Raw genomic sequence first — 26,297 nt, forward strand, 5'->3', positions numbered from 1 at the left:
TCTCTTGGATACACTTTACATTTACTATTATTAAGGACACAGATATAAACTTAATTTAGAAAAAAATTAGAGTTAAATGGAAAATATCCACTGATATCCTTCCCAATTTTCAGCTGGATTAGACAGGACATATCTTCTCCTCTGTAACTGGCAAATGCCCTTACAGAAACATTCTGTAATGCATCAGCAGTGACTGCATTCAGCCAGGCTTTTCACTGTATCAAAAAGATAGCTGAGTGATATAAAATAAACTGTAACACTATCTTATCTCTCAATTATAATCATCCTTTCACAATAACTGAACTCAGAAGCTTTAATCAGAATTTAAATGAAATAGCCTTAAATTCACTGCTGATTTTTTTATAATTCGATCCTATTGGAAAATTCATACCCACAGTCATGGAAACATTCTTTTGTCTTAAGCTTTTCCCAAACCAGGAAAAGATCAGTCACTTCTACAGAACTGTTAACCAGTATCATTTACCAGTTGCTTAGGAAAACTGTTAGAAAAACTGGTGCCTAAGCAACCCACATAATTTCTGGATCAGCAGTGACTGCATTCAGCAGTGACAGCAGTGAATGCATCAGCAGTGACTGCATTCAGCCAGGCTTTTCACTGTATCAAAAAGATAGCTGAGTGATATAAAATAAACTGTAACACTAACTTATCTCTCAATTATAATCATCCTTTCACAATAACTGAACTCAGAAGCTTTAATCAGAATTTAAATGAAATAGCCTTAAATTCACTGCTGATTTTTTTATAATTCGATCCTATTGGAAAATTCATACCCACAGTCATGGAAACATTCTTTTGTCTTAAGCTTTTCCCAAACCAGGAAAAGATCAGTCACTTCTACAGAACTGTTAACCAGTATCATTTACCAGTTGCTTAGGAAAACTGTTAGAAAAACTGGTGCCTAAGCAACCCACATAATTTCTGGAAATTAAAAGTCTAATGAATGAAAATCGATATGGATTTAGGCGAAATAGATCTACACTTGAGAGAAGAGCAAATATCAGCAGAGGCAAACATCCATAACACATTTTTGTGTTATGGATGTTTGCATCTGTTGATGTTTGCAAAAACACAAAATACAAAGCAGAGACAGAGCCATAACACATTTTTCTAAAAAAAGGAACATTTAATTATGGTGAATTTTGGTGGCAAAAAAGCTTTTGACACAACATGGAGATTCGGGCATCCTACAGGACCTTAACTCTTGAACTAAGGGGAAATTGTCTCACCTTGTGCAAAGTTTTTTACTTCTCGGAACCTTCCACGTGTGTGATACAAAAATGTACTCTCAATTATATGTTCAAAAAGAAAGAAGGCCTACTGCTACTTTGTTTTTCTATTCCAATAAATAATATGTTACAAGATATCCAAAATACCATAGAAGCTTATCTGTATGCAGATAATCTCACAAACTTGAGTCACTCAAGTCACGCAGAAATGGGGAAACCCATGGTGTCATTTGACACTAAACACACTCTACACACTCTAGCCTTAAGCTTGTTTGTTTGTTTGTTATTTGGTTTTTAAGAGCATTATCAACTAAGGCCATATTGCTCCGGGATATGCGGTGATCATTTCCTGACCTTTCCGCATCCTCCGTATTTGGTGGTAATGGGCTCGAACCCTGGTCTAATCCAGAAGCGTGTACTATGCACTGCTGCTCCTGCCCACCTGGCTACGGACTGCCTTAAGCATAAGGGTGCCAGCGGTGCTAGTTACGTACAAGGCAGTCTTTATTTTTTCAATTAACTCAACTATTTAAGGAAGAACTAAATATAAAATTTCATCAAAATCAGTAAAACCATTTTTGATAAAAACATAATTTTCAAATGAATCTTCAAGTAAAGTTCATCGACCTTGGCAGGTAGAAAGTTCTGATAAAAATCACTTAAAAATATTAGTAAAAAACAGCAGTGAGTTTTTGAAACAGCAATTTTAGGGCCCCCCTCTGATCAGGGTCCTAGGCAGATGTCTTTTTTACCTATAGGATAACATCCCACTAGTCTATTGCAAATTTAAATATAAGCTTTGAGCAGTTATTATTTTAGAATAAATCTTTCTATATCATAGAGTGCAGTGTTTTCTATACTGTTCTTTATCCTGTTTTCAAATATACTCTTCAATGCTCTTCATCATTCCTTTTAATTATCTTTTTAATAGCTGGTAAAGTCACCACAAATGATGAATTAGAAGAAATGTTAGAAAGCGGAAATCCAGCAATTTTCACACAGGGGGTAAGTATTGTTTGTTTGTTTGTTTGTGTGTTTGTGCACGTGTGCACAAAAGAAAGGAGGACATTCAAAAGTGAGCTATCAGAGGTTAGTGAAAAATAAATAATAAAAACTTCCATTGTTATTATTTAAATTTCCCATTGCTGCTTGTATTGTGAATGTCCTTCAGCCTGTATCTGATCCACTTACACACAAAGAAAAAGAAAAAAAGTAGTGTATTATCTGTGTAGTGATCCATAAAGTTATTCTGTTCTGTAAATAGCATTAATCATATTCTAGGTTTAATTATAATTAGAACCGAGAAAAGCAGAAGAAATGCAGAAAACTGTTATATATTAACAAAATCTCTGACCTCGCCAAAAATAATGATTTTCACTCTCATTCAATAATAGGATTGACTGGTGACTTTTTCCCATTGTATTAAGTAACAGTTAGGTCACACCAGTAATATTATATTACAGGTTTGAACCCTCAATTTCAGAAAGGATGCATATCTGTTGGAATGGGGTGCAGGAATGGCAAGATTAGTTTGGAGCACAAAGGGTCTACCAAGACAGACTAGAGTTCAGTAAATAGCAGTCTGGATCAAATGCTCCCTGAATAGAACACCCAAATTTCATTAAAATTGGACTGATAGAAATTTGAAAATTATTATTATTTATTTAATTTATTTTTTTACACATTACATGGGCCATCTGCATACTGTATAGTGTAGCTGAAGCACTGGATATTGTTCATTTCCATGTATTGATTGCAAGAATGAATGGGCAATATGCCAAATGTGTAAAAACAAAATACTCTCATTTCATGCATAAAAAATAGTCTCTCTTTATTTTTTTCCTCGGGTGTCAAGTGATTTCAGTGCATTCTTCAAAGCATTATTTCTAAAAAGCTTTTCAGTGAATAGATTCTATTTTGTTTCACACTGCAAGAAGTAGGCAGTGGCCCAGAAAAAAAAAATCCACCTTTCTCTTTCTTTTTCTAACAGTACAAACAAACCAACTCACCCACTTGGTCACCTTGTGGCACTGCACCTAGGTTACATCAGGTAAAGCTAACCTGATGTAACCTAGGTGGATTCATATTAACACAGAGACTGAAGATAGATGCTCCCTGAATAGAATGTACAAGTTTCCTAATTCTTAATAAACCAGTCCATAGGCAATCTATTGCCATTTCTCATAAAGAAATGCCTTGAAAGTGTAGCTGGTTCTCTGAGAATGGTGGTAAGACTTAAATCTAGCAGCCTGCTGGTAGCCCAGCTACAAACATTGAGTCTCTTCTAAAACTCACCTTGTTTGGTGGTACCAGTTAAAGTAACCCCATATACCACACTCGATACCTCCAAAGGTGTAAGTTCAGAATGGGACCTAATGAATGTCTAAGCCTGTGGATCACACAGGCAAAAAGAATTATCCTGAAGAAAGATGGCAAGCTTATTCCAACTTACAGCAGCATACTAACATGTAGTTTGCTAAACCTACCTTCATCAGTTAAAGCCAGGTATTTGAATTGTCACATTCATCCATATATTCACAACCCATTAAGATGTTATAAGTGTCAGAAATTTGGACATTCTCAAACAGCCACTTTTGGACACTTTCAAGTGTCTCAGTATGTCTTAACTGTGGAACAGATGAGCATGCTCAAGCTAACTGTAATGCCCAGCCTTTGCTTTGCCCCATTTGTAAAGGCAATCATCCCACCTTTTCTGAAACTTGTGAACAGTGGGAATATGAGAGAAAAAAAATTCAGAAATAATAAGATAGAAAAGAAAGTCTCACATTCATAAGCGAGAAAACAATTACAACAACACATGCCGACCGGGCTAGCCAGGTGGGTAAAGTGCCTGCCTGGCAACCCGAAGGTCGTGGGTTCGAATCCCGCTTGGGCTTGGATCAGAGTAAAATGCAAAAAGTTTGGGAGATGCATTATGGCCACAGAAGCTGATGTGCCAACAACTAACAAAAAAAAACAAAAACAACAACACATGCCAAGGCATGCATATTATGAAGCCTCCCAAAGATTTCATTCAGTATCAGTTGACTAATACATCAATTCTGACAAACATCTCTATTTCTGAATGGGCTCAATCTTTGCTCTCTTCTATACCTCAATCCTCAAAACAGCAGACTGCAGAGAAGACAAACAACACACCAGTGTTGATATCACCTGCTGCACAAACTCCTGTAAGACCCTATACAAACAGGAAACACAGATTCCATTAGGAATAAACACACTGACTCCTTCCTTATGAATACCACTAAAATTTCCAGTCAAGAAGAAACCATTCTGGAGATCCATCCAGAGCATGATTTGGACACACTACCTATTTTTCCATGTTATTTGCATTATTTGAGAGGTTTCTGTATAATTGCTTTCGTAATTGCATGAAACTACTCGTCTATCTTGCACCTGGCTGCATAGATAGAGCTAGTTAGTAAGGTGTGTGTATATATATATATATGGATTTGTATAGAATACAAGGTGTCAAAACTAGTAAGAAATAGAAAAATTAAGGTGGAAGATAGGAAAAGAATGTAAAGAACCTAAAATATGCAGTCAAGATGAAACCATTCTTGAGATCCATCCAGAGGATGATTTGGACATAACCTATTTTTCCAAAAAAAAAAAAAAAGGGATAAAAGAATGATTGCATTAGCATTAGCATTAGCTTTAGTAGAGGCATTTGATGCAAGAAAGCAAGCTTATGCAGCATCAGCCAAAAAAAAAAAAAAAAACCCACTTCCACTTCACCCCTCTGTTCGTTCAAAATACCTGTCCAGCTGAGCCTTAAACTTATTTAGGCTATCAACCTCCACCACAAGGGATGGAAGTCTGTTCCACCAACCAACCACCCGCTGGCTAAAGGCAAATTTCCGCACGTCTATCCTACATCTGTCTTTCCTCAATCTGAATTTATGCCCTCTCAGGTGATTTTTCTGAGCTAGAGGAAGAATCCCATCAGCATTGAGCATGCTTAAACCATTCAAGGCTTTATACACCTCTATCAGATCACCTCGCTGGTGCCTAGTCTCCAGGCTCTGTAATTTGCAAAACTTAAGCCTTTCTTCGTAAGAGCAACCCTTTGTTCCATTCACTAATCTTGTTGCCCTTCTCTGTACTCGTTCCAGCAGCTCTACATCCTTCTTGAAATGAGGCCTCCAGACCTGTATACAGTACTCTAGGTGTGGCCTGACCATCGCCTTATACAATGGAATAATCACCTCCTTATCCCTGCTGGAAAAATTCCTGCATATCATTGACAATACTCCATGAGCTACTCTTGCAGCCCGTCTGCACTGCTCAGAGAACTTCATATCTGCCTGCACAACCACCCCCAAGTCCCTTTCATTCTCTACCACTGTCAGTGTAGTACCACAGAGTTGATACGTTGCTCTGGGGTTGCTGTTTCCCATGTGTAGTACTTTACATTTATCAATGTTAAACTTCATTTGCCACCTCTCAGCCCATCTACTCAACCTTTCCAGATCATGTTGCAGCAGCATAGTGTCAGTAGTGTCCTTGACAACCCTGCCAACCTTTGTATCGTCTGCAAACTTGGACATTAAGCCCGATATACCATCATCAATATCATTTATAAATACAGAAAACAATAATGGACCCAACACTGAGCCCTGAGGGACTCCACTAATAACATCAGTCCACGATGAGCAGTGTCCATTGATTACCACTCTCTGTCTTCTCCCCCTCAACCACCCCTTTATCCATAGCAGCAATATGCCTCCAATGTCACACTGCTCCAATTTGTGTAGCAGTCTTCCATGTGCAACAGTATCAAAAGCCTTTCTAAGATCCAAGTATATAATATCAAAGTTATTCCCTGCATCCAGTTCTTTTGTGACTGCATCATAGTATCCAATCAAGTTGGTCAGGCAAGACTTCCCCTTAACAAAACCATGCTGTGTCTGAGCTATAACTGAAGTCTTGTCTAAATGATCCTGCAGTGCTTCTTTAACCAGTGCCTCCATTAATTTTCCTGGAACAGAAGTTAAGCTCACAGGTCTATAATTACTTGTGTCAGCCTTTGATCCTCCTTTGTGAATTGGGGTCACATTTGCACATTTCCAGTCTATGGGCACCTCCCCTGAGTCCAAGGAAGCTCTCATAATTATGGCTAAGGGTTTGCTTACTTCCTTTGCTGCCTCCTTTAATATAACTGGATAGATCCCATCCACCCCGGGTGCCTTTCTTGTGTTTATCTTCAACAGTTTCTCCTCCACTTTACTCCCAGTTATTTCAAGATTCTGTAGCTTACTGCTAGAGTTGAATACACCTCTGGCATTCCCCTCGCTGAATAACTCCTCATGTGTGAATGTCGATGCAAAATATTCATTTAGTTTGTTAGCTACCTGAGCAGGATCATCAACAGTTGACCCATCAATATCAAGTGGACCAATCTGATTCATCCCCTTCCTTCTAGAGTTTACATAAGTAAAGAACTCTTTGCTGTTTTTCTTTGCATCCCTTGCCAAGGATTTCTCGTAATCTGCCTTCGCCTGCCTAACCTCCTTTGTAACTTGGTTGCATATCAACTTGTATCTATCATAGGCTTCTGTGTCATGTGTTAATTTGTATGTATCCCATGCATTTTTCTTCTCTGCCATATGCCTCATTAGTTCATCTGACATCCATTTTGGCCTAAACCTTGAACAATATTTCTTAGTTGGTATGTAAAGCCTAGTAGCTTCCAAGATAAGTTCTTTGAATGCTTCCCATTTTGAATTTGCTGTTGGTAACATCATCAGTTGGTCCCACTGTATAGAATTTAAATACTGTCTCAGTCCATCGTAGTCGCCTTTACGGAAGCAATAACCCTTCCCTTTACCCCTAATGGTAGTTACCTCCTTGAGTAAATCCCACTTCAGCACACTGTGATCACTGCCACCTAGTGGTTCATTTATCTGCAGATTCTTAATGCATGAAGAATCACTGCTGATAATCAAATCAAGAGTATTACTCCCTCTAGTTGCCTCCCGAACATGCTGATGTAGAAAACAATCATCCAATAAATCCACAAAAGTCCTGCTAGTGTGTGAGTAACCAGCCCCCAAATTCCAGTCAATGTCTGGGAAATTAAAATCTCCCATTATAAGACACTCTGATTTACTGGCCCACTCTATTTCCCTGTACAGTTCCTTATTATACTCATCAGAGTCATTAAGCCTATAGCACACTCCTACTCTCAATTTTGATATCCCAATGTTTATGTCACACCAAACTGACTCGACACTGCACTGTCCAGCGATGTCGACTGGCTTCACTTCCTTGGTTTTTATGTGTTTCTTAACTAATAACATAACCCCTCCTCCCTTCCTATCCTGTCTATCCTTTCTGTAGACGTTGTACTCCCCAAATTGCAGTTCTGCATCCCTTATATCTGTGTGACACCACGTCTCTGATATCCCAACTATATCTGCCTTCGATGTTTTGAGCAATACCTCAAATTCATCAAATTTATTTACTAAACTCCTAGCATTGGTGTACACGCAATTATACCTGCACCTGTTTCTATTCTTAGCTACCCTAACACAACCCATGTGTTTACTTGTACCGCAATGGCTCCCAGCAGTCTCTGAAAAACCATGCATCTTGTTTGTCAGGCTTCTGCTCATTCTAATAGAAGCAGTGCAAGAATCTCTTTCACCTCTGCCAGTGGCTACTGTCAATCTATTGGTCTTTGTATCCCCCCAAGCTAGCAGTTTTCCGACCCACCTAACACTGCCTCGATAGCATCAGCAAATATTCTTGCACCCTTTCTATTTAAGTGTATCCCATCCCTGTAGAAGCAATCTCTCCTGTTAACAAGTACAGTCCAGGCTGAAAAAAATTCTACCCCTTGAGCCTTGCACAATCTTTCCAGGGCCGAATTGATCGACAAGGCTCTCATCATATACTCCCTCCTATCGTGTCTGGGCAGAATTGCAGACACTTTCAAATTCAACCCTAATTCTCGGCTTTTGTTCAACAGTGACCTGTACTTGTTAAGTAATTCTGCCGGTCTCCTACTCTTAATATTATTAGTGCCAACATGTACAACTATATCACCTTTTGTGCCCTTAAAAGATGATATTCGCTCTACAACGTCATCAACCTTTGCCCCTGGCAGACATACCCTGGTCCTGTTCCACCTATCTTTTTTACAAAGCATGTTCCCCGTTTCCCTGACAATAGAGTCACCAACAACTACTAGTTCCTTCGGGACCAGCGCATTCTGCCTTAGGGGTTGTCTCTGTGTCACGCGATGCCCAAGTGCAAGCTCTGGCGTTGATGTGGGCAGCTGAGAGCTTGATGGGCCCCTCAATTTAGTTTCTTCGAGGGCATCCACCCTGTCCTTCAAGCTCTCATATAGGCCCACAAGAACGCCGAGTTGTTGCCTGATATCGATACACTCCTTGCATCGCGCACACACAAAGACATCCCCCTTGGCAGTAGCATGTCCCGTTCCCGATTGCTCTGCAAACATCAAGCAAACAGTGCATTTTATAAGGCTGTGAGTCAGAGGACAACTGCCCCCCTCAGTTCTGCTCTGAGCCACAGCACTTCTATTAGCTTGAGCCTTTTGCTTTGCTGCCCTGGTCTGAGTCATGATTCTATTAATTTATTAATTAATTATGTTATGTTATTAATTATATTACGTTTGTAATCTAAGTCGTTATATGTATTTATTTAAACGTACAATTTAACTGCTAACGAAGTTCAACTAACGCTATCTAGTACGGTATATCTAATACGGTATCACAATGGCGGGAAAGTTACTAACGGTGACGGTAGTTACGAACACGTGGAAACCCTTACCGATACTTTTACAAGGCCGAGTAAAGAATAAATACACCAAATTAATCAAAAAATCACAAAATAATGTTATACTACTAAATTTAAATCAAAAGTTCTAGAAAAACAATAATTTCAAATCAATAAATAAGAAAAATCCACTTAGCGGCTTTGAACACGACCGTCACTAGTAGCCCCGTTACTAGTAGCCAATCCACATTCACTGAATTATTTCATTCATTGAATTATCCAAAATTAAAGGCTGAATTAATAAGCCAATTAGTAGGAAAGAAGCTATAAGGGAGAATGATACATAATGCAGGTATTTCATTGGGGGAGACCACAACTGATTATGTATCAGTAATCTTTTAGAAATGCAGTTTATTGAATTGAGGACAGGTTACTGCTCTGGATAAAGGGATGGTTGAGTGGGAGAAGACAGAGTGATTATTAATGGACTAATGTTATTAGTGTGTCATTCAGGATTCAGTGCCAGACCCATTATTGTTTTCTGTATTTATTAGATATTGATGTCAGGCAGATGATACGAAGGTTGGCAGCATGGTTAATGACAGTTATCAGGGTAAGCTATTGCAACAAGATCTAAAAAAAATTAGGTAGATGGGCTGATAAATAGCAGTTGAAGTTTAACATTCACAAACACAGCAGTAATTCCTTATTAACTTACCAACTGATATGAAGTTTTCTGAGCAGTGCAGACAGGCAGCCAGAGCAGGTTATGGGGTCTTGTCAATGATATAAGGAATTTTTCTAGGGATAAGGAGGTGATTATCCCTTTGTACAAAGGGTACTAGGAAAGTTTTGCAATACAGCTTTGTTTATTTAATTTTTTCAAAGTAATTTCCTCTACATTCAATACACCTCTCCATCCTCCGAAACCAATCTTTAAACCAGTTCTGCCAAGTTTCACTAGGGAGTAAAGCACACTCGTTGTCCCAAGCCCGTAGAAGGTCCTCATCACTGGAAAACCGCCTCCCTTTTAGCTTCATTTTCACATGCGGGAACAGTGCAAAGTCGCAGGGAGCAAGGTCTGGACTGTAGGGAGGGTGCTCAAGAAGTTTCAGTCCTGTCGTGGTCAAATATTCGGTGCAGGCTTTGGCGCGGTCAGCTGGAGCATTATCGTGATGGAGGTACCAGGTGTCCATTCTTGACTTTGGCCGCAGGTTCTTCATGGATCCAATGACTTTAGGCAGGCATTGTTCAGTATACCACTTAGCTGTGACTGTCTTCTGCGTGTCCAAAACGACACGTTCCATAATTCCACGCGATTTGAAAAATACAGCTATCATTTTCTTCTTTACAGATCGGGATTTTCTGACAATTACGGGTGTGTCGTCATCATCAAAGACCCAAACTTTGTTTTGAGCCTTGGTCGGCAGATCGTAATAGTACAGCCAAGTCTCGTCACCTGTCACGATGTTGTTCACATACCGAGATTGTCCCTTATCAAACTTTTTTAACATCTCCCGGCACCAAGTCACACGTCGTGTCATCTGCTCTTCAGTCAGTTGATGCGGCACCCAGAGAGAACAAAGTTTCTTCACGTGCAAATGATCTTGCAGAATCGAACGAATTGCTGGGGCATTTAGGCCCAAAGTATCCTCTATCTGTTGGTAGGTCACTCGCCTGTTTTCGTCAAGCATTTTCCTCACAGCAGTAACGTTTTCCCCTTTGGAATTCTCTATACCACCTGAATATCGTTGTACGATGTGGACAATCATCATCTAGTGCAAGAGTCATTTCTTCTAAGCACTGATCTATGGTTAAATCACGCACGAAATTATACAGCAAAACTGTCCTTATCTCATTTCGTGACCACGATGCCATCGCAAGCACTTTACACTCTCACTACTAATGAATAACTGAGCCCATCGACTTGGCGCGGCGGCTACTATGCACATATGAACATGTCTCAACATGCAGAAACAAGCAGCTTCCTGTGATTCATTGTTGCGTCGTATTGCAAAACTTTCCTAGTACCCTTTGTATAAGGTAATGGTCAGGCCACACCTTGAGTACTGCAGTCTGGAGGCCTCATTTGAGAAAGGATGTACAGTTGCTAGAATGAGTACAGAGAAGGGCAACAAGATTGGTCAGGGGAATGAAAGGATCTTCTTGCCAGGAGAGGCTTAAGTTCTGCAAATTGCAGCAGCTGGAGACTAGACACTTGTGAGGTGATCTGATTGAGATGTATAAGGCATTGAATGGTTTGAGCAGGCATCAGTGCTGATGGGATTCTTCCTCTTGCTCAGATTATGAACCTGAGGGGGAGCATAAACTCAAATCGAGGAAAGATGATTTGACTTTATGCTAATCAACTAACGAGCGGGTAGTTGATTGCTGGAGCAAACTACCATCTGTTGTTGTGGAAGTTTATAGCATAAATAAATTCAAGGAAAAACTTTCAGAGTGAATGGATGGGTGATTTTTTTTTTTTGCTAATGCTGCATGAACTTGCTTTCTTGCATCATATGCCTCTGCTAATGCTAACTCTAAGGTACTACACTCAAGGTAGTGGAAAATGAAAAAGACCTGGGGGTAATTGTGTAATTAGATGAAATTCTCGGAGCAATGCAGACAGGCTGCCAGGACAGCTCATGGGGTTTTGTCAATGATATTCAGGAACTTTACTAGCAGGGATAAGGTGATTATCCCATTGTACAAGGCAATGGTTGGTGGAATCTTGAGTACAGGAACTCCCTGGCTTAAGTAATATTCGACTTTACGTAAGTTTTTGCCAGCCTGTGCAAACTTAAAAAAATCTTGGAAACGTATTTTGCATCCCATAGGAATAAATGAAGGTATCATGAAAATATCGTAATGTGAACCCAAAAAGCACATTGAGGTTTGTTTTATTTTTATTTTTAACTTTCAACCCATTGAAAGTTAAAAATTTTGCTATATTACTAAGCTATTTATCTTTCTAAAAGGTCATATTTATAATGGAAATTGCACTACCCTTTCATTGTTATCATATGTTCCCATTATAAGAATCAGTCTTGAATGCCTTTTTGTGATATATTTCTAAAGCACGTTTCTGGAGGTAAAAAAACAATAAATACAATTTGCACTCTCCAGTTTATTGGGCTTTTCTGTTAGTGCATCTAATTATAAATGGGTAGTAAACTTGATCTTATTGCATTTGCGATAATACTGATAATTGCAATTTTGTGGGTTTTTACGCTATTATGGTGAAATGTATTCACTGAAATCTTCAATTATATATAAAACAAATTTTCAGAAACTTCTCTTCATTCCTATTTACGTATTACAATGATGAAAGGAAAGCAACCAACGAAAAGTGCAAGTGGTGGTGGTAGTGCCAGGAAATGAAACAGAATTGATTTAGAAATGAAGATGATTAATTAAGAAGTAGGACAGAGTTTGTAATCAGAAGTCTGCAAGGGAATTAGTTCTTGCTGCTTCAATAGCGAATACTCTTTTAAATGATCAACGCACTTAAGATCAACAGTGATCACCAAACAGCATTCAGGTGCTATATCAAAGATGGAACAGTGGGGAAAGAACACGCTGTCTCCTTCCAATATCACACAGTTACATGCAACTTACACTCTTTCTAATTCAAACGCATGTGAAATCTATACAGATGGATCAAAAACCGAGACCTAAGTAGGTGCTGCTGCTGCAATCTTCCCATCATTTAGCACTTCTGTCTCATTGCCAATAGAATGCAGTACCTTCACTGCTGAGCTCTATGCTATAAACTTAACTCTGGATCACATTATTGAACATCTAATTCCGTCTGCTTTAATATACACTGGCTCACTCAGTGCTGTCTCTGCCATAAATACTAATACCAACTCCTCTCACCATGTAATAAAACAGATTCATTCTAAGTTACTTGCCTGTAAGGAATTGAACCAAACTGTGGCATTCTGCTGGATCCCAAGACATTCTGGAATAGCTGGCAATGAAAGAGCAGATCATGCAGCCAAACAACCAGAAATCACTATTTCACAGACTTTTCATGTTCCATATACAGATTACAAACACATTATCCGTAAAGCATGTTATAACAACTGGTCATTAATCTGGAAAGGTTATTCAGGAAATAAACTCTACCAAATAAAACCGGAACCAAAGCTGTGGCTCTCTAGCTTCCGAAAAAACAGGCGAGATGAAATAATTTTAGGAAGGCTAAGGATTGGGCATACTCACCTCACTCACCTGTATCTATTAACTAATGACAATGCTCCCCAATGTACATCATGTCAAGTACAACTGACCATTCGCCAGTTGTTAGTGGACTGTCCCCACTTTCAAAATATCAGCTTAAACACCTTTAAATCAATAGCTAATACACAGTCATCAATAAATTTATTACAGATTCTGGGAGATGATTCTAATGAAAAAGAACTATTTACTTTCCTAAATCATATAGGAATATATAATAAAATATAGTTATCACAATTAAGCTAATATTTCATATTCACCATTAGAAAGACACGATATGGCCCTAGCAGCCTATGTATCATTAAACTCAACAACATCAAAGATGGAACAGCTGATAATAATATGGATGGAAAATCAGATTCAGAAGTGAGTGCCGCTGAGTCTAATGACCATTCAAGCAAAAGCAACAAGTATTTATAAAGATATTAAGGATAAGTACGGCAAACCCCAACCCAACTCAAGTTTGTGGCAATCAGTGGGTGGTTTTATAGTTTCAAAAATCGCGCTGGTTTCCACAACGTTAAAGTATGTGGTGAAGTCGCCAGTCCCGATTCTGCAGCTGCAGAGAAATTTTGTGATATGTTGGAAAAAATTATTGATGAAGGCAGATATTCAACGCAGCAAATTTTTAACATTGACGAGACTGCTCTGTATTGGAAAAAAATGGCAGATTGAACATACACCGATAAGCCCAAACATTATGACCACCTACCTAATATGATGTTTGTCCTCCATGTGCAGCCAAAACAGCTCGTACCTGGCTGGACACTACAAGATGTCTAATTTGGCTTGTGGTATCTGGTACCAAAATGTAACCAGCAGATCCTTTAACTCCTGTAAGGTCCGTGGTTGAGACGCTGCAGATTGTAGTTTCTGTTCCAACACAAACCACAAGTGCTTGATGTCTGGGGAATTTGGAGGCCAGGGCAATACCTGGAAGTCTTCCTCATGTTCCACGAACTAGTCTCGAACAATATATACGGGTGGTGTGGCATGGCACATTATCCTGCTGAAAGATGGCACCGCCATAGGGGAAGACCGTTGCCACGAAAGGGTGTACCTGGTTAGCAATGATGTTTAGGTAGGGGGTAAACATCAGAGTGCCCAGCACATGGATGACTGAACCCAGAGTATCCCAGCAGAACACCACCCCAAAGCATGACACCACCGCCACCAGCTTGTTTTCGTCCCATGGTGCATCCAGGCGCCATCACTTCCCCGATTAAATGACACACACACACACACATACCCAGCCCTCCACATGGTGCAACAGGAAATGTGATTCGTCGGACCAGACAACCTTCTTCCAATCACTCAAGGTCCAGTTTTGATGCTTGCGTGCTCGTTATAGGCGCTGTCGCCATCGAACTTTGGTTAGCATGAGCACTCGGAGCGGCCTACAGCTATGCAGCTCCATTTTCAGCAGGGTTCGATGTACTGTGTGTTGTGACACATTACTCCTGTCACCAGCATTCCAATTACTGGCTAGTTGTGCCACAGTCACCCTTCTGTTGCCACGTACCATCTGGGAGAGCCTTCGCTCACCTCGAGCATTGATGAGCCGTAGTCGCCCAACACCTCACCAGCTGTGCCGTTTCAGATATACTCTGACCCAGTCTTCTGGCCATTACAATTTAGTCTTTGTCAAACTTGCTTAAGTCCGCTGCCTTTCCCATCTGAAGAACAAGAGTAACGCTGATTAACAGAGCTCAGTATTAGGTGTTTTATATACCGTGTCCCAACTCGCGCACATACCTAAGTTCACCTGCAGTTGCTTCAATTTGCATAACAACTCACTGGTCATAATGTTTTGGCTCATCAGTGTACATTGCCAAAGAGGAAAATACAATGCCAGATTTCAAGGCGTCAAAAGATAGAACCATGCTCTTGCTTGGGACTAATGCAGCGGGACATTACAGATAAAATCGCTGCTTGTGTACCATTCTGGAAATCCTCGTGAATTTAAGGGCATCAATAAAGCCACCCTACCTGTGCATTTCCAATCGAACCAGAGAGCATGGATAACAATATCTCTCTTTGCAGATTGGTTTAAATGCTGCTTCATTCTCGTGGTTGAAAAATATTGTAAAGACAACGACGTTCCTTTCAAGATTTTGCTTCTATTAGATGATGCTCCTGGACATCCTACGCATCTAGATGATTTCAATTCGAACATGAGAGTCATATTTCTACCTCTAAACACGACTATACTCAACCAACCTATGGATCAGGGTGTTATTTTGAATTTAAAAGCATACTATTTATGCACATTTGCTCAGGCATTATCTGCAGTAGACAATGAGAAAAATTTTATGTTAAGAGACTTTTGGAAATCTTACAATATTTACCACGCCATCTTAAACATTAATAAGGCCTGGGCAGAAATTACTAAAAGTTGTTTAAATGGTGAATGGAAGAAAAGAAAATATGCCCACGGCACATAAAAGGATTTGAAAAAGATGAATCATATGAAGAGGTTACGGATAAGATTGTAAAGGTTGCAGAGCTACTTCCATTGGAGGTTGATGCCAAAGACATGGAGGAGTTAATAGAGGAAGAAGAGAAGGAATTATCTAACGAAGAACTTATTGACTTGCAGGCAGTGATAGTGAAAGAAGAAAATGCTTGACAAAGCTCAAGATGAACCAAATGAGGAGCCGAGACGCTTCATCACCAGAGAGATGGCAATGGCATTTTGTGAAATTGCATCGGCAATGGCAAGGTAACAGAGGGGTGGATGATATGCTTGCTTGCTAGAAAGAAATCTACAATGAAAAGAAAAAAGCCACCATCCAGTCATCCGTTAATATGTTCTTTCATAAGGTTGAGCAGCCAACCCCTTCTAAATCTCCACTGCCCTCAACCTCCAAAGCGGCGTACTTATCAGCTGAAGACGTCGATTCTGGCAACGATGGTCAAGAGGGAAAACTTACTGATATTATGCCCGTTTCCTCTCTATTTTGGAATTTTATAGTTTTGAAATTCTTTTAAATTGCGCGCTTTTGTAATTTTTCCTGTGCAGGAGATAAAAAAATTGAATAAATACAATAAATAATTCTATTTACATGTTCATCGAACATTTTTTTTTTTTTTTTTTTTTTTGGTTCAATCAATTCAGCAAGTGCTGCACAAGCATGGGAGAAATTCCAACTTACATAAAATCCAACTTGTGTAGCATTCCACCTAATGCAACCCTTACATAAGTCGGGGAGTTCCTGTACTGCATACAGGTCTGGAGGCCTCGTTTTAGTAAGGATATAGATATTTGGGGCAACGAGATTGGTGAAGGGAACTAAAGGATGGTCATACCAAGGAAGGCTTCATTTCTACAAATTACCCTGTCTGAAGACTAGGTACATGTGATCTGATTGAGATGTTTAAGGCTTTGAATGGATTGAGCAGGCTCAGTGCAGATGGCTTTCTTCCCCTTGCTCAGACCACACATGAGGGGATAATAAATACAAATTGAGGGAGGCTGGTTGCAGGATAGACATGTGGAGGTTTGCTTTCAGACAGTTGATTGTTGGAACAAACTTCCATCTCTTGTTTTGGAAGTGGATAGTTTGAATGAATTCCAGAAAGAACTAAACAAATTATTGGAGAGGATGGGATAGGTGATAGAAAAGGTGTGTGTGTTTTTTTTTTTTTTTTCATTTTTTTTTTTTTTTTTTTTTTTGCTGACGATTTATAAGCTTGTTTTCTTGCATCATATGCTGATACTGCTAATAATAATAATTCTAAAAAATTCTTTAAAATTCTACTAATTCTTAAAAAAAAAAAAAAATCAAAACCACCTTTAAACCATCAAATAACAGAACATATTCTCCATTGAAATTATGAAGAATTATGCATCTATATGATTTAATTCATCATTATGCTCCATATGCTTGCAAGAAACCCATTTAAACTTACAATTGCCTCCTACAGTTAAAAATAATACCAACTATCAATGTTATAGAAGCATAGATTCATCCTGGGAAAAGTGGTGGTTCTTACATAACATTTCGTTGGCAGTTACATTATATTGAAACATGTTCAGATCCTTCTAAAAGTGTGTCGGTGTGCATTGTGATTGGCTTTATTCTTACCTTAGCTTCTACACATCTGTTTTCTAATTACACTGGTCTGCATAGATTTTGATGTTTCTAAATGTATGATATTTCTGGTGTACTTTTAGTGATAATTCTAAAAATCCAGGTATTTTTACTTATCATGTATAGTTTTTTTTACAAACAGTATGAATTGTTTTATTGATACACATTCTACGTATGCGTGAAATGCATACTACAGCAGACTCTCGATTTACCGCGATCGTATTAACCAGGACACTTCAAGAGTCCAAAGTAGGGGGGGAAAATCCACCAGAAATCATAAAATTCAAGTAATAAATAGAATAGGTATAAACAGATATTTTGCAAGTCGTAAATAAGCAACAAAAGGAAGCGGTGTTTTCAGTCATGATTGATAGATGAACCTATTACCCTGCAACTCCCACTGTCTTCACATCCTCCACTCAAATAAACAACAGAAAGAGAACAAATGTTTAGTTTGTTTTAATGCATCGCGTGGATTGCTGTGTTTCATAGTACTGCAAAAATGACGTGTAAATGTAAAAGAGTTATGCTTTCAATTGAACAAAAACTTCAAATTATTGAAAAGTTTGAAAACAAGTGCACTCATTAAATCTTTAAAGAACCATTATAATCTTGGTGACCAAACCATACATGACATCGTAAAAAATAAAGGGAAGCTACTATATTTTGCAGGCATGTCTGATAGCATTCAAGGCATGACTAACAGAAAAACGATGAAACTGTCTATGTATGAGGACCTCGACAAGGCAATGGTGTTGCGGTTTAGCCAACAAAGAGCAGAAGGCATTCCTGTCTCTAGGTAGTTTGCGCAGCAAAGGCGAAATTTTTTTTGACAAATTAAAACTGCAGGATGAATTTAACGCATCTTCTGGGTTGTTGATGCGGTTTAAACAGAGGCACAGCATTCATCATATTTCCAATCAAGGTGAAAAACTAAGTAGTGATGCACCGGCCGCCCAAGAATTCACCAGTGAGTTTCAAAAATTTATTGAAACCAATGAACTTGTGCCAGATCAAATTTACAATGCCGATGAAACAGGATTGTACTGGAAATGTCTTGCAACTAAAACTTTGGCTTACGAAATCGATGTAAAAGCTTCAGGACATAAAATGCAAAAGCAAAGATTGACAGTTTTTTGCTGTGCAAATGCTGCCGGGTCTCATTCTTTGAAACTCTGCATAATTGAAATGGCAAAAAAACCACGGGCTTTCTCGAGTATTGTAATATCAAATTTACCTGTCGATTACTACAACAATAAGTCAACCTGGATGGACAGGGAGATATTTCCAGTTGGTTTAAAACTAAATTTGTGCCTTCAGTGCGCCAACATCTGGCGTCACAGAAAGCTGTCCTGCTATTAGATAATGCACCAAATCATCCTAATGAAGAAATTCTAAAATCAGACGATGGAAATATGTTCATCAAATATTATCTCCCAATGTGATAGCTTTAATACAATCTATGGATCAAGGTGTCATCCAACAAATGAAGCAGTTTATTGCAGAAATTTATCTCTCAAGTTAGCGGAAGAAAATGATTGCGATTTATTGACACTTTGGAAAAACCTGACTGTATTGGATGCGATTTACGAAGTTTCAGCAGCATGGAAATCAATAAAAAGCATAACCTTAAAGAGATCTTGGTGTAAAATTTTACCAGGAAACGATGGATTCTTGGGATTTGACGAAAACTGTGAAGATCTGGTACCAGAAATGTTACGAAATTTGCAACGAATTGAGGGGTGCAGGGATGTCAATGAGCAATCAATTCATGATTGGCTTAATTCTGTAAAAGATTTAGCTGGCCATGAAGTACTAAATGATGAAGAAATTTTATATAAAGTAATGGCTACTACACCACCACTAAATAATGATGGTGAACCTGAAGAAAAGAAAGAAGAGTTGATATTGTTACAAAAAATTAGCCATAGTGTTGCTTTAAGCCACGCAGAAGCATTTCTTGACTACCTGGAGTAGCAAGATGATAGTGTTCTATCGGAAAAACTTGTTTTAAGAAATATTCTGAGCGTGATTCGTCAAAAAGTTGCAAAAGGGAAAAAACAATTTTTAATACTTTCTTATTTCTCTGATCGATTTTTCACTGATCTCTTTCTACTTTTTTGTAAAATTAAAATATAATTTTAAAACAAAACTTGTAAAAAATATTGTGAAAATTATTGTGCACCACCATCGGTAGAATTTGGCACCCAACGCAAGCATACATCATTACCTATAGGTATGTTTTTATACCTATGCAAGCATCGCATTGGACACATGAGTAATGCAAATTAAGTTTTTTTCATTTTTTATCCATCGGCATATTTTTTAGGTACGTTCCTGAATATTTTTCGATATTTTTAGATTATCCGGGATTTCATTTTTACCCTCTATCCCAGAAAATCGAGAGTACTGTATTTTGTTTGTGAATGACAAGTATAGACATGCTCAGATGTGTGTCTAGACACATCAAAACCTACAAGTTAAGTATATTAACTTGTGAAGTGTTTCTTCTGTATTCAGTTGTTTCCTGGTATAGTAATGCTAATTAGTATCTGCTTTTAACATGATTTTCATATTCTCTGTTTTTAACACTAGCAACTCATGGTTGTATGAACAATCTAAAGATATTTTGTTACATTTGGGGTAACTATATTGTGTAAAAATAAAAGCAGAATATAACATAATCAGAAACAAAGGAACCACCAAAACCAGCAATGAGTCAATTTTGTGTATTATGTAAAACTCTAGTTGTTCTCAAAAATATTGATGACATCTAATTTCTGATAACAGTTTCTCGGTTTTAGAGATGTATCTCAGAGACCAAGACAATATGAACATAGAGTTAAATGATATACCATAATGAATACACAAAAATGTTAACTATCATTATTTACTATTCTTTTTATCTTGTAACTTCCTTCTGTGACAGTATAGTGGTTTTGCCACTTTTCACTTGTTTAGAGAGTTCTGGGTTCAAGTCCCATCATGGACTGGAGGTATTTCTCAAGCCTTCAATTGGGGATGTAGTTAGGTGATCTCAGATGTAGGGAGTAGGCCCCCATGAGTAATTCCAGGCTTTTCAGCCTGTACAACATGCAAATTGGCCCACAAATATACACTTCTATAGATATAATAAAGACAGTGCAGTATGATTTCAGTCACTGATGCACCTAAAACTCTACAAGAACAACAATCTTGTAACATGTTTCCCAATCCATCTACATCTCTCCCCTCACAGACAACTGGGATGATGTCATGTTTAGAAGTGCCTGCAGGTAACTGGAAGAGGATTTTTGAGAGTGATGAATCTCAAGCTATGCTGTTTTTATTATATGAAAGACCTACAAAACATTTGGAAGAGGACTGCACTATCCAACTATGAATTAAATATATTGTTATAATAATGTATAAGTAATAACTACAACTTTAGGTATGCAGTTTAATGTTTCTGAAAAATTATATTCGAGGTATGCAGTTTAATGTTTCTTAAAAATTAAGCTACGGTTAAGTAAATTGAATTCTTTTAAAGTATATTTGAAAGCATTATTTATATACTGTTTTTATATTTTTAACACACAGATAATCATGGAAACCCAACAAGCGAAACAAACTCTAGCAGATATAGAAGCACGACATGCAGATATCATAAAGTTGGAAAACAGTATTAGGGAACTACATGATATGTTCATGGATATGGCTATGTTGGTTGAAAGTCAGGTAAGTTCACTTATTAAATGTTTCATTTATTTCATTATAGTAAGGAGCAAATTAGCTGTTATCATAAGCATCATCATTTTCTGGAAAATAGTAGGTAAAGACAGCCAGGACCCAACCATCACATCTCTCTCTCTCTCTCTCTCTCTCTCTCTCTCTCTCTCTCTCTCTCTCTCCACCCACCCATTCTTTCAGCCCAGAATACTTTTTAGCCTCTATAAAATTACCCAGCATTCCATTTCTTTCCTTTTGTTATCTTACCTTTCACCTTACTTGACACCTCACCCTAGATACATATCAGATCGAGTTTTTCTTTCTTTGTTTCCTTATTACCTTTATCATACTTGTATTTTCTCCTACCCTCTTCAGTACTTCCTCATTTCTAACCCTATCCATCCATTTTACCTTTTAGCCTTAAGCCTCTCTCACTCCCCTACCTTCCATCTCAAGAGCTTTGATTTGCTAATATCCTCTTCCTTTAGTGCCCATGTCTCAGCCTTATAAAGCATAATTCCCCATACAAAACATAATTAACTTAAATTTGATCCCGATAGAGTTTCTCCATAAGTCTTTTATCTCTCCAATCAGTTTCCATGTCCACTATCTCCCCCTTTTCAGTTCACCATATCAAATTTCCAAATCCAGATGAACTAATAGACATTCTTATTCACCTCTTTTTTTTTTTTTTTTTTTTTTCAAAATTCTCATAATTCTGTTGCTTCCCTTGTTCCTCTCTTTCTGAAATGTATTATTCCTTCTTATTATTTCCTCCATTCTTTTGTTTCAGTCTTCTGTTCATTATCCTCAAAATCACTTTTGCTGCTTGTGATATCAAACTATCTTAAAATCCTCATTTGATTTCATCCTCTCTCATATCTGTATACAATTTTTTTTTTGCTAATTCTCTTACCTCTGCATTTCCAATTGTTCCAAGTATTTTGCTGGTACCCCAATGATTCCATCTGTTCTTTCCTTCTTAATTTCCCTTAATATGACTCTACCTCTGTTTCAATTATTGTTGAAATTAATTTCTTTTCATTCATTCCATATTAATTGTCATTGTCAACCTTATCCTCTTTTTCACTTTACCATATAAAGCTATATATTCATCCATATGTTTAGTATTGCGTCCACATCTTTTAATAATCACCTCATCTTTGGCCTCGATTGCATTTTTTATTGGATCATTTTTTATTCATCATATAAAAACTTCACCCTTTCAAACATGAAATCATAACCTTCCTTTTCCATACTCTATTTCCTTATGTCACTCCCTTAACCATTCCTCAAATTGTCCTTTTCCATTCTCTGTTTCCTTATATTGCTCTTTTAACCATTCCTATCGTCATATGTTCTTCCAAACTACCCATTATGAAACTCTGTTTCCTTTTTTCGTCCCCTCTTCTGTGTTCCCATCTTAATCTTGCATTTATTCTCCCCCCCCCCTTTAATAAGCTTTTAATAACCTTATTTCAATCCAATTCTTATTTTTCACAGTTCCTATACCCCCCCCTCTCTCTCTCTCTCTCTCTCTCTCTCTCTCTCTCTCTCTCTCTCTCTCTCTCTCTCTCTCTCTTACTGTTATATAATCCATTTGCTATCTTCCCATATCCATGTGGCATTTTCAATGCCGCCCTCTTTTCCTTTAAGTATAATATCTTCTTTTCCTCCTGATTCTCAAATTGTGTATTCATCACCTCCAGTTTATTTTTCCTCCCAAATTCAACCAGTTTTTCCCTCTCTCATTCCTTCTTTCTAATCTGTAGTCCCATAATTCCCATCCCTTTCCTCTCCTGTTCCAATCTCTCATTACTACCAGTTAATGGGATGGGAGAAAAAAAGGAATGGGAATATATAACAAATAGGACAATCAACACATAAATAATAACAGATGTGATTTTCACTATTTCAGGGTGAAATGATTGATAGGATTGAATATCACTGCGAACATGCTAGAGATTACATAGAAACTGCTGTACAGGACACTAAAAAGGCTCTAGCCTATCAAAGCAAGGCTCGAAGGGTAAGTAAGCAAAAAAAAAAATTATTTAGATTTTAAAATTTGGAATAATTTATAATAATTAATGTATGGTCATATACAGTATCACCATAATGAAAATCTACAAAATACTTTTGTTTTCATGGTATTGCAGAATTTAAATAGTTATCAATATATTATAAATAGTATAAATATAGCACTGCTTGAAAATTTTACAAAAAAAAAAAAAAAGATAAAGTGCTCTGAGTTTCGTATGGTGGCATGTGCTGCGATATGATTGGATAGTTTGCTGATAATTAAACTCCATATAAAAGATACTGCAGAAATCATTATAGCAACTTCATTGCAAATATATTTCTTGATTGTGAGTTTCTCACTTATAACATATTACTTGCCACAGGAAAGTTTCCCAGGCAATCACTGAAATTATCCCACCTAAAAGGAGTGTATACTTCAAGCTCAAATTAAGTGGAATGACAGATATCAATGTAGACAAGAAATTAAGTTTGTGTGTCACTTCATTATTTATTTACAAAAATGCAGTGCACATCAATGTGAAGTATAGCTTCCGTGAACAGTTGTACAAGCTACTAAACACGGTAGATGGTCAGAAAAGCAATGAACACTGAGCCATACTCCTTGCACTTGTGTTGTGAGTTAAGTAATAGTGGTAGGGGTCTGAGAGGTAGAGGTCAGCAAACATCTGATCATATCCTAGTTGTGTTCAATGAATGACAAATTTGGTGAATGTACAAGCCAAGGAAGCATGTCCATCTCCCATGGATACTATTGGGATATGAGAGCTGTATGTGGACAGGCACTGTCACACTGTGAGATAACATTTGAGATGGAGCATAGAAAGAGCACAAGAATTGGTCTTAGAATGATTTCAACATAATGTTTTGTCATCAATTAATGACCAGAAGTGAAGGGCTATTATAACTGCTGACTCCCCATGCCATTATTCTGGGCATTGGCCCAATATTCCACTCCCTGTTATAAGCTGGATTAGCTTTGTCCCCAGCATCTCCAGATGAGCATATACATTATACCTTCTTGTCTCCAAGCAGCTCTCCCACTGCATTGCAAACACTGATGATAATGAAGTGGTATCAGAGGCAGTGGATGACAAGAGTACAGCCACACTTCTCTAAATCTGCTAATTGTGCTTCCTAACACAAGCACAGATACAAATGGCACTGCAATGTTGGAAATGGCAGCATGGCTTGTTTTCAGCAGCAGAGCCACGTTTCACTTTAGCAGGAAAATCAACTGCCACAACACTTGAGTGAGGAGTGCTGAAAATCCTCATTGAAGGCTCTACCATGTCAATAGAGTTCTACAAAAATAAACATGGTTTATACCATTTCACATCCAGAAATTTATATACCTTTCTCAATTTTGGAAAAACTATCAGTGGGAACAGTTACCTGGACACATTAAATAACTGGCTTTTGTCTCAATGTGAAGATTCTTCTGATTTCATTTTCTAGCAAGCTTACTTTCAAGTGAACGTGCCAGAATATCTCAAAAACCTCAGCAGTGAATGGGGCAAAGTACCAAAGGAGATGATGTGGTACTATTGTTCCCCACCTCCCACGATTTTTGGACCTAATATCATGTATTTATTTTTATAGGTTATGTTAAGGAGTTGTTTTTGTATTACCATTGTCAACAGACATTACTGAGCTGAAATGTAAGGTCTAAGTTAACAAGATCTAAGGCAATGTCAACAGTTTTCAGAGGAAAAGGTCTGAGTAAAATGGGCTAAACAATTAAATTGACATCTTCCATGTGACTGGGATCATGAACAAACACAATTTTCGCTGTTATAAATGATCCAAGAATTAGGGGCGATAAATTCAAATATAGGGAAGGAGATTTAGACTGGACTGTAGGAAGTTTTCTTTTAACCAATGAGTTGTTAATTATTGGAATAAGTTACCATGGTGGATATTCAAGAAGTTAAGGCAGAGTTTTTTTTTTTTCCTTAATGAAAACCCCAAACACGAAAGGTATTAGAACTACAGTACTTACTACTGTGTGTGGGTTGAAAATAAGAAAGATATTTGTTGACATTAGACCTTCAATTTCTGTAGATTGTAATTTTAAGGAACTATGTGTGTGAAGAGAGGTCGTTCTAGAAAACAGAAGTTGAAGGGATAAATGAGGAAAAGAAAAGTTGGTTCTGTGATTTTGAAGTAGGGACAGTAAATGGATGTTAACTGGTTTGGAAGCCAATTCAGAAGAACAGTGCCCATGGAAGTATCTATCGAAAAGGCGTGCAGCAGAAACAGAACATCTATGAGAAAGGAGTGGAGAGACTTTGCTAGAGATGGGTCATTAATTAACCTAACTTCTTTCTTTTGAATGGAGTCTAGAAGCCTAAGAGAAGTTATGGGGGCACCACCCCAAATGGGAGAACATATTTCATTATCAGGCAGAATTTAAATGTGCACAGAGTGAGTAGCTGTTCAGAAGGAAACTAATGTCAAGAGCAAAACAGAAAACCTAGTTTTTCTCTTTTTACCAATATTTGCGATGTGCTTATGACAAAAGAGATTAGAAATCATGGTAATCCCTAATAGAGATATGTGATCTTCTAAAAGAATGGGAGAAAAAGCTGACCCTTGGAACACCAGTATTAGCAAAGAAGTTTGAAAACAAAGCACCATCTATCACCACCTGCAGAGAGCAGTGAGAGGGAAAACTGAATACCCAGTTGCAAAAAAAACCATAAGATGGGATCAGCAATCCATAAGACAGGATGCCAAACATGATCCTTTGAAATGTCAAGAGCAACTGCTTGAGTTTCACTGCTTTTCCACTGTATTTTTCCATAAATAGCTAATATAACCCAATATATCACCAGTAGATCAACATGGATAGAATCCATATTGACGATCATTAACTTTGGAAATTAATTTCTCCATTAATTGGATGGGAAGTATTTGTCACCCCTTTTTTAGGAACTGGCTGATATGAGCAAATTTCCAGCAGAATGAAAAACACTAGTAGAATAAGAAAGTGTATAAAGGTAATGCAGAATAGGAGCAACCTCAAAAGCACAGGTTTTGAGAACAAATGAAGAAATGTTATCAGGACCTCGGACTTTCTTGGCATCAAGGTTGTTCAAAATTCTTCCGACAATTTTGAGAGAAGCTTACGGTAAGCAGAGTGTACTGGGAATGGTAGAGGTGGTTTACTAATATCATCAGTACAAAAGTTAG

General features: G+C 37.9%; 1 protein-coding gene across 3 annotated transcripts in view; it reads left to right on the top strand.

Annotated features, from left to right (window-relative positions):
- Nucleotides 1-26,297, top strand: part of Syx1A (Syntaxin 1A) — a 483,435-nt gene that overhangs the window by 402,367 nt on the left and 54,771 nt on the right. For all 3 annotated transcript variants that reach the window (XM_090369620.1, XM_090369618.1, XM_090369619.1), the window contains exons 7-9: nucleotides 2,180-2,253; nucleotides 20,934-21,071; nucleotides 22,981-23,091. In XM_090369620.1, the coding sequence (XP_090225746.1) occupies nucleotides 2,180-2,253; nucleotides 20,934-21,071; nucleotides 22,981-23,091 (323 nt within the window). The remainder of the gene's footprint in view (nucleotides 1-2,179; nucleotides 2,254-20,933; nucleotides 21,072-22,980; nucleotides 23,092-26,297) is intronic.

The sequence above is a fragment of the Mastigoproctus giganteus genome, chromosome 3 (assembly GCF_048544385.1).
Source record: "Mastigoproctus giganteus isolate SK-2022 chromosome 3, ASM4854438v1, whole genome shotgun sequence".
In the NCBI taxonomy this organism is placed as follows: Eukaryota; Metazoa; Arthropoda; class Arachnida; order Uropygi; family Thelyphonidae; genus Mastigoproctus; species Mastigoproctus giganteus.